This window comes from Triticum dicoccoides, chromosome 2B (genome assembly GCF_002162155.2).
Source record: "Triticum dicoccoides isolate Atlit2015 ecotype Zavitan chromosome 2B, WEW_v2.0, whole genome shotgun sequence".
NCBI classification, from domain to species: Eukaryota; Viridiplantae; Streptophyta; class Magnoliopsida; order Poales; family Poaceae; genus Triticum; species Triticum dicoccoides.
The window spans coordinates 815,550,136-815,559,415 of record NC_041383.1 but is presented as its reverse complement, the minus strand read 5'-3'; the positions used below and the strand labels follow the sequence as shown (position 1 = coordinate 815,559,415).

Below are 9,280 nucleotides of genomic sequence, written 5' to 3'. Positions count from 1 at the left end.
TTTATTGTGTTTTATTTGGGCATGGCATAGTTAGATTCCATCCCATTTTTATGGTCCTCTATGGTTTTGGCCTGCTATTTCCTGAGTATTAAATAATTGCATGCCGAGTCAATTTTAAATGAAGAAGTGCTACGATGTACTAAATAATATGTTTCACAAGTCACAAATTTGATGAACAATTTTGAATCATTAAAAAATGAAAACTAAAATATTCTAAAAGGTATTAGAATTTTCTTATTGGCTCTGAATTGACTATCCGTATGAATGAATAGACCAGACGACTAGAGCCTACTGAAAACCCATTGCTGAGCTGGAAGTTGGAAGCATATCACCTGCCAGGACAAGAACATAAGGTGCGCTAGCTGTCCCATCCTGGCATATTACATCAATAATACTTCCGACAAGAATTCAAATGTTCAGTAGCGAAAAAGAGGCCTTTATATTATTACATTAACACTTCCCACAAGAAATCAAATGTCTAGTAGTACTAGTATTGATGTTTCAGTAGCGAAGAGGAGGCCTTTGAACTGGTCGTGGAAGTGCTAGCGTCGGAGGAAGTAGTGGTACTGGAGTTGGACGACAAGTCCGCCAGGGCGAACGGGGGAGACGCATACATGGGTACCGGCATCTTGGAGGGGAGCACCGGCAGCTGACTGCAGGCTCCGTGGACCTTGGAGTTGGACTGGAGCGCCCCAATGGCGGTCCTGATGGACGGTCGCGCGCTCGGGTCCGGATGTGCGCACCACAGCCCGACGACCATCACCCTCTCCACCTCTGCTGCGTTGTAGTCACCGTTCAGCCGCTCGTCGACGGCCTCCAGAATGGCTCCTTGGCCATATAGCCCCCAGGCCCACTCGACCAGCCGGAAGACGCCGCCCTTCTTCTGCTTGTCCTGGTCGGCCGAGGTTATGCTCATTGGCCTCCTGCCGCATGCTACCTCCAGTAGAACCACCCCAAAGCTGTACACATCGGACTCGGCGCTGGCCCTACCGGTGCTCACGCACTCGGGATCCAAGTAGCCCGGAGTCCCCGAAATGGCGGTCATTGTTTGCACCCCAGCGGCATGGTCAACAAGCCTCGCCAGCCCGAAGTCGCCTAACTTGGCTCCAAAGGACTCGTCGAGCATCACGTTGCTGGGCTTAATGTCCCGGTGTAACACACATTGCTCCCATTCCTCATGGAGGTAGAGCAATGCAGACCCAAGCTCCTGCAATATCTTCATCCTAGAGTAGCACTTGCAGTTAACAACTCAACATACATAAAGGTTTACGAGCAAATGGTTGTGTACTCCTGAGAGTATGTACTCCCATTCCTTATATACCACATAGATGAATCTTTTATACCATGGTACATTACATAAAATACGTACCTCATTGGCCACGTGAGGAAGGTGCCCTGCTTGCTGTGGAGATGGATGTCGAGGCTTCGGTTGGGCATGAGCTCGTAGACCAGCAGGAGCTCCTCACGGTCATGGCACCAGCCGAGGAGCTGCACGAGGTTCCGGTGACGCAGCCTGCTTATCACCTTGATTTCTGACTTGTACTCCCTCTCTCCTTGCATGGAAGACTCCTCATGCTTAGGGTTGGAGAATCTCTTTATGGCCACGGCTAGACCAACTGGCTCTCCTCTCAGATAGCCTCGGTATACGGCGCCGAAGCCACCTTGCCCAAGCTTCTCCTCCGCGGCGAAGTTCCTCGTGGCTTCCACCAACTCCTGGTATGGGAACCGTCTTGGCCCCGTCCCCATCTCTATCTCCGTTATCGGCTTGCCTTCACATTCTAAGTCTGTGTAGTTCTCCTCGGTCTCCATCATGTTCCCACGACGACGGTGGCGCAATACGAGTGTTGCCGTGGCAGCGAAGAGGAGCACAAGTAACATTGTTGTGCCGACGGCTGCTCCGACAATAACTCCAGAACCTGGGCCTCGCTGTGGTGGTGGTGATGGTAGTGATGATGATGGTGGTGGTGATGGTGGGGCCTGTGGTTCCAACGAAGAGTTGAAGAACCAAGAGTGTAACTGATGCACTTCCACAGACGTGGATGTGGATGCGGAGAAGCCAATGGAGACCTGCTCCGGCAGTGCACTCTTGAGGTCAACCTCGGAGCTAAGCCAGTAAATCCTGCCTCTCGGCCGGCCATTTTTATCATCACCGAGCCATACTGTCACATTTAAGATGCTGGAAACGCCATCGTACTCGATCTCGGCGGTCAAGTTGTCCATGAGGTCAAAGCTCTCTAGGGTCAGTGTTTCCACCGATACTAGGGAGTTGACGTCTATGCCAATGTGGTCATAGGTGGTGTCAGGGTCAGACACATCTGTATTATTAAAGGTGTCGAACTCCACCGCCACGAACCGGCTGTTGCCGGAGGCCAGCTCGCCTGGGCTCTGGTTGGTGAGGCCAAGGTTGTAGCTGGGGCAGTTGGCCGGCATGCTTGATTGAGCGGTGAGGAAAAAGGCCATGCCCTGCCCCTTGTTACTTATGTTACCTACAATGGCGAAGGTGAAGCGTGTGGTGAAGCTGGCCACCTCGCCGGTCGCCTTGTCCCAGAGCAACATCGGCTGGGCGCTGTACCACGCCCGACCATTGCTGCCCTCGATACCATTGTACCTGTTGGCGCTGATGTCGATCCATCCGACGCTGAAGGATGCGTCACCTTCGATCTCGATGTTGTTCCCGTCAGTTGAGCTGAAGGTGGAGTAATCAAAGGACAAGGAGACAGCAGTAGTAGCAAGGTAGGAGAAGAAGAAGATGAGGAGAACACCAGTGGTGGCTGCCGAAAAGCCAACCATCCCGGCCGGGTGCTGGCGACGATGCACAATCCTCAGGCTCAATCTCTGTGTGTGTGTGTGGTGTCTGTGCACGCTTGGTGGTGTGTAAACTACATATAGATGTATATATATAAACTGGTAGTATGAGTAAACGCCAGGAACTAGTACCTATATCAGTCCAGCTGGCCTTTCTTTGATTATTCTTTGCTGGGTCTTCTAGCTAGTCTTTCTCTTTTGGCAAAGCTCTAGCCTAGTCTGCCTTACAAAGCTGAAACCTTCAAAGTCAGCTAGTCAGCTGCGACTCCGTGTCGGCCGAACTGACAAATCTAACTCTCCTGAAAGTTCGGCCAAAGATATATGGCCCATCTCCAAAACTCTTAACTAAATCTAACCCTTTTGCTCAATGCCACAATCTTCGGCATAGAGCTTGGTCATGTCAACACAACGCACATGGATGTTGGAAAAGATTTAGTGATTTATTTATTTTGTGGCTAGATCTCAGTCGACTGAGATTTAACCAAGTCTCAATCAAGTGACATGACATACAAGACAAAAACAGAAAAAACTGAAAAGAAAATTTTAGACGAATCTTAATGCATCACGATGTGGAACAACAGGACTCCGGAACCCGTCTATTGTGATCAAGTATGAGAGAGAGGAGATTAGGATTTTGGGGGAGAGCTCTCGTGCGACTGGCATTGCGGTATACAACAAAGACTACTTCCCCACGACGACTCCCCATCCCTCCATGCCATGTCAACCGTCGGCGGTGTGCTGTCTGCGAATGCTTCTTCATCCGCCACATCATTTGTTATTCCCCCCTTCTGTTAAGGATTACTTCCGATTCCTTAGTATATTAATATTCGATCTGGACATGCCATGTTTACCATTCCTATCAAATAGTATGTCAGTTTTGCTTACCAACTTCTCCTGTTCGAGCGAACCAACCTGTGGTCGGGTGGTTATGAGGACAGTGGTATCCCCAGCCCACCAGAGTTCAAGTCCTAGAGTTAGTATTGGTGCTCGTATTTTTCTGAATTTATTTTAGGCCTTCTGACGATATGCGTTCAGTGGAAGGAGAAGTTCCCGTCAAACTCAAGATGATGTGCCGGCTCAGTCTTTCGTAGGTGCTCATAAGAGTAGGGTGTGCGTCCGTGCGTTTATAGAAGTGAGTGTATGTGTGAATGTATGAGCGTCCGCGTCTGTACTGTGTAAAAAAAACACTTCTGTTGTTCGAATATCATGTCAACTATGTTGATCATCTTCTATCTGTTTTTTCTTTGATTAACATAAATAGAAACTGCTCATATGTAACATTCTATACTCCCTATGTAACTTAATGTAAGCCGTTTTATCAGTTCACCGCAAGCTCACTACTTCCAAAATGGACATGCACTTTACAGCAATTCTGTAATGTCGATCCAGCGGCAGCTTACCACCAGCAAACAGGGTATACTAGTACTACTTTTAACTTATGCTGCATGCATGCATGCACACACGTCAAATGCATGTGCATTACATGCCAAGAGACGCGGCCGGTGCCTACCTACGTACTCCACCACCAAACCAAGTCAATTCCATTCCGATGTGTGTGGTGTGTAAACTATATACAGAGGTACTTTCTCGGTCCAAAAAATCTTGTCCCAAACTTGTTTCTCAAATAAATGTATCTAAGTACTAATTTAATATTAAATACATTCATTTGAAAGACAAGCTTTTTCGGACGGAGAAAGTATATGTATAAACTGTTCCGTACGAGGAAACGCCAGCGACATAGTACCTATCAGTCCAGCTGGGCTTTCTTTGATTATTCTTTGTTGGGTCTTCTAGCCAGTCTTTCTCTTTTGGCAAAGCTCTAGCCCAGTGTCTAGCAACAAAGCTGAAACCTTCCAAGTCAGCTAGTCAGCTGCGACTCCGTGTCGGCCGAACCGACAAATCTAACTCTCTCGTGAAAGTTCGGCCAAAGGTATATGGCCCGTCTCCAAAACTCTTAAATAAATCTAACCATTTTGCTCCGTGCCACAACCTTCGGCGTACAGTTTGGCCATGTCAACACAACGCGCATGGATGTTGGAAAAGATTTAGCGAACTTTAGGGATAAAATGCAGCTTACGGGGATAAAATGCCAGAGGGCATGACGTTGAATAGCTCTGACACCGAAGGGTGTGACGTTTACACCTTGAGCTTTCTTAGCTCGGCCGGCGTGCGCGTACGTCGACGAGGGGTCAACTAGTCAACCATAGCTCCTTGTCATACGTAGCTGAATCCAGTCCATCAACAACCCGTCGGGGTCCCCGGAAACAAGACCACCATTGAAAAATGCTAGACTTACGAAAGAAACTACGTACGCTTACGTAACTTGACTAACAACTAATCTCTCCGCCCCCCCTGATTTCAACTGGGTGGGTCCCTCCCCTAATTCCCTCCAACGAAAAAAGACACCTAAGCTGTTACGTTAGTTTACGTACAACAGCTACGTAGGTGTAGCATTGCTCGACCACCATTAGTTAGGATGTGCGCCTGCACGCGGGACAGAAGCCATTGTAATGACTTGTAGCTCCTTGTATCTCATTTTCATGGCAACCTCGTCCCCCCGGCATTGCAGCTGATGTGTCTAATGGCTGGTACAAATAATTTTTTTTTGCATCTTCACACATACAAACAGCGACACATGCATGTCACTATCAAAGCTGTCTGATTTCTTATATTTTTAATAATTCGATATCGATCATTTTATTTTGCACTACACAAACAATAACATATGGCACTATCGAATAAAAACTCATTTTCCATGGTTACTAAACCTCAATCAAAGCCTTGCTTGCTATGGTTTACATGTATCAAAGATTGTAAAAACAAGTGTAATGGGCTGCTGTTCTAGATAAAGATTTCGCACAAAAAAGAAACACAACAAAAACCCAGTCTACGTTATTATTATCACCTACCACCATACACTATTCACAGAAGTGATTTTATGTTTGTCATGGTCATCTGCCATGATGGTCAGTAATCAGATCAACTCCAATGTGAAATTTGTACATATCATGGTCATCTAGTATGTATGTACTAAGTTATCGAAGATCTTGATATTACAGTGATGCCTCTAACTTGAGCTTCATCTCCAGGCTTTTTGCGCGCAGAACACTTGAAGTGCAAAGTTGAGGCTCCGTTTATGTGCAAACAGACATCAAGGCAGGAGTTGAGATCTTCAGAAGTGGGGCAGTGTTGGGAATGCTGGCATGACCTTCTTTCTTGGCTACATCTTTGTTCCCAGTGTTTTCACTTTAGCAAGCCAGTAAATAAACCACCATGGACATAACTGGGTTTAGGCAATGTTGGTATGTGCCACTAGAATTTTACATCTACTAAATGGCTCTTGATTGTAGTATGGCTTCGATTTCCTGATCATAGCACATGAACTCTGTCTATGTTTTAATAAACACGGCCGGTCCCAAATATAGAAAAAGAAGAAGGGTTGTGGTAGGCTTAGTGAGCCAACATAAAAAACAAGCCATTCTTATGAATATGAAACACTCGAACATACTGATAACCATTCCAGCTGCCAGTCCCATCCTGGCATCATTAGTCATTACATCAACACTCCGGGAACATATCAAACGCATGCCATAAATTACTACTGCTACTGATGTTTGAGTAGTGAAGAAGAGGTCTTCGAACTGTTCGTCGAAGTGCTAGCATCAGAGGTTGTGGTACAAGAGGTGTGCATCGGCATGCTGGACCACGTCGTTGACGACGACATCCCAACGGTGTGGGAGGATGATGATGACGTCCCAACGATATTGGCCCAGGAGAGCGGCCTCAACGGCTCATACATCGGCACTGGCATCTTGGAAGGAAGCACCGGCAGCTGGTAGGCTTGGTCGACGTTGGGCTGGAGCGTGGCCAGTGCTGTCCTGATGGATGGTCGTGCGCTCGGGTTTGGGTGCGCGCACCACAACCCGACAACCATCACACTCTCCACCTCCGCAGCGTTGTAGTCACCGTTCAGCCGCTCGTCGGTCGCCTCAAGGATGGATCCCCGGCCATATAGTCCCCAGACCCACTCGACCAGCCGGAAGATGCCGCCATTCTTCTCCTTGTCCTGGTTGGCCGGGCTCATTGGCCTCCTGCCGCATGCCACCTCCAGTAGAACCACGCCGAAGCTGTACACGTCGGACTCGGCGCTTGCCTTGCCGGTGTTCACGCAATCGGGATCCAAGTAGCCTGGAGTTCCCGAGATTGCAGTCATGGTCTGCATCCCAGCGGCGTGGTCAACGAGCCTTGCGAGTCCGAAGTCGCCTAGCTTGGCTCCAAAGGACTCGTCAAGCATGACATTGCTGGGCTTGATGTCCCGGTGAAGCACACATTGCTCCCACTCCTCATGGAGGTACAGCAGTGCGGACCCAAGCTCCAGCAATATCCTCATCCTGCACTTGCACTTGCAACCATCAACATACATACAATACATATATGTAGACCAGCAGGAGCATACAACTTATAATGAAGATCCATGGTACGTACGTACCTCATTGGCCATGTGAGGAAGGTGCCCTGCTTGCCATGGAGATGGATGTCAAGGCTGCGGTTGGGCATGAGCTCGTAGACCAGCAGGAGCTCCTGATCATGGCCATGGCACCAGCCGATGAGCTGCACGAGGTTCCGGTGACGCAGCCTGCTTATCACCTTGACCTCGGATTTGTATTCCTTCTTTCCTTGTATGGAAGACTGCAACCTTTTTATGGCCACGGCAAGCCCAGCTTGTTCTCTCAAATAGCCTTGGTATACGGCGCCAAAGCCGCCTTGCCCCAGCTTCTCCTCCGCGGCGAAGTTCCTCGTCGCTTCCACGAGCTCGTGGTACGGGAACCGCCTTGGCGCCGTCCCCATCTCGATCTCCGTCATGGGCTCGCTTTCGCCTTGTGAGTCTGTGTAGTACTCCTCCGTCTCCATGACTTCCTGACGACGACGACGACGGCAGCGCACCACGAGAGCCGCTGCAGCGGCGAAGAGCAACACAAGGAACATTGTCGCGCCGACAACTGATCCAGCTATAACTAGAGAACCTGGCCCTGCCGGGGAGTGTGGTGGTGGTGCTGACCGTGGTTCCAACGAAGAGTTGAAGTACCAAGACCGTAGCACTATCCTCATCGACGCAGGCCGCGATTGGATGGCCTTGGACGTGGTGGATGCGGAGAAGCCACTGGACGTGGATGCGGAGAAGCCAATGGAGACCTGCTCCGGTAGTGCGCTCTTGAGGTCAACCTTGGAGCTAAGGTTGTAACTCTGTTGGTAATTGCTGAGGCCATCCACGACCCATAACGTCGCCGATAAGATGCTGGAAACATTATCATAGTCGATCGTAGCGGCCTTGAGCCCACTGGACACGTCGGTGAGGGTGAAGCTGGGCAGGGGCAGTGTGCTCACCGATCTGAGGGAGTTGACGTCGATGCCGATGTGGTCGTAGGGGTCGGATACTATTGTATTGCCATTGTTGAAGGTGTCAAACTCCACTGCCACGAACTGGCTATAGCCGGATGCCACGGCGTCTTCGCTTTGGTTAGTGAGGCCGAGGTTGTAGGCAGGAGAGTCGGCCGGCAGGCTAGACGGGTAGCCAGCCAGGAAAAAGGCCATGCCCATGTTGCCGTTGTTGACGCCGTTGTCGGAGGCGTACATGAGGAACTCGAACCGCGTGGTGAAGCTGGCCACCTCGCCGGTCGCCTTGTCCCAGAGCTGCACCGGCTGGGCGTTGTACGACGCCCGGCTGATGCTACCGTACATGTTTGCGCTCATGATGATATCTCCGGTGGATGTGTCGCCGTTGAAGGATGCGTCGCCTTCGGTCTTGATGTTCTTCCGGTCTGCTTTGCTGAACGTGGAGTAGTTGAAGGACAAGGAGACGGCAGGAGTAGGAAGGTAGAAGAAGATGACGAGGTGGAGGTGGAGGAGGAGAGCACAGGTGGCGGCGTTCGGAAAGCCGACCATCCCGGGCGCTGGTAACGCTGCACAATGATGCTCTTGCTCGGTGCCTCGGTGACTCGGTGTGTTGTTGGCCTGCAAACTTTATGCACGCCAGGAACAAGCGACCTAGACAGTCTATTCTTAGGTCTACAAGCTAGTCTTTCTTTTTTGGCAAAGCTCTAGCTTAGTCTACAAAGTTGAAACCTTCCAAGTCAACTAGTCAGCTGCAACTCATTGTCGGCCGAGCCGACAAAATCTTATTCTCCTGGCCCATCACCGAAACTTCGAATCTCCGGCGTAGAGCCTGACTACATTAACGTCACATATCTTGACGTTGTCAAAGACCTAGCGATTTTACTAGCAAATGACAGTTTGCAGAGGTTAGAGCTAGAGAAGAAGTTTGTTTGGTTTTAAACTCCGATTCAAAAAGGAGGAGTACACCACGCCAGAGGGTAGGTTGTTTAGCTCAACGCGCTGCTTTTTTTTAAAAAAAATGAGGCTTTATCCTTTGAGAGAGGGACATTTTAAGTTAACTAGAACAACGCCCGTGCGTTAT

General features: G+C 49.4%; 1 protein-coding gene across 1 annotated transcript; it reads right to left on the bottom strand.

The window, feature by feature from the left end:
* Positions 1-333: 333 nt before the first annotated feature.
* On the bottom strand, positions 334-8,801 carry LOC119361544. Its single transcript, XM_037626703.1, has 4 exons — positions 7,295-8,801; positions 6,414-7,196; positions 1,370-2,854; positions 334-1,223 (listed from the first exon to the last, which is right to left on the bottom strand). The coding sequence occupies exons 1-4, from the start codon at positions 8,746-8,748 to the stop codon at positions 488-490; spliced, it is 4,458 nt and encodes a 1,485-aa protein (XP_037482600.1). The 5' UTR covers positions 8,749-8,801; the 3' UTR covers positions 334-487.
* Positions 8,802-9,280: the final 479 nt, after the last annotated feature.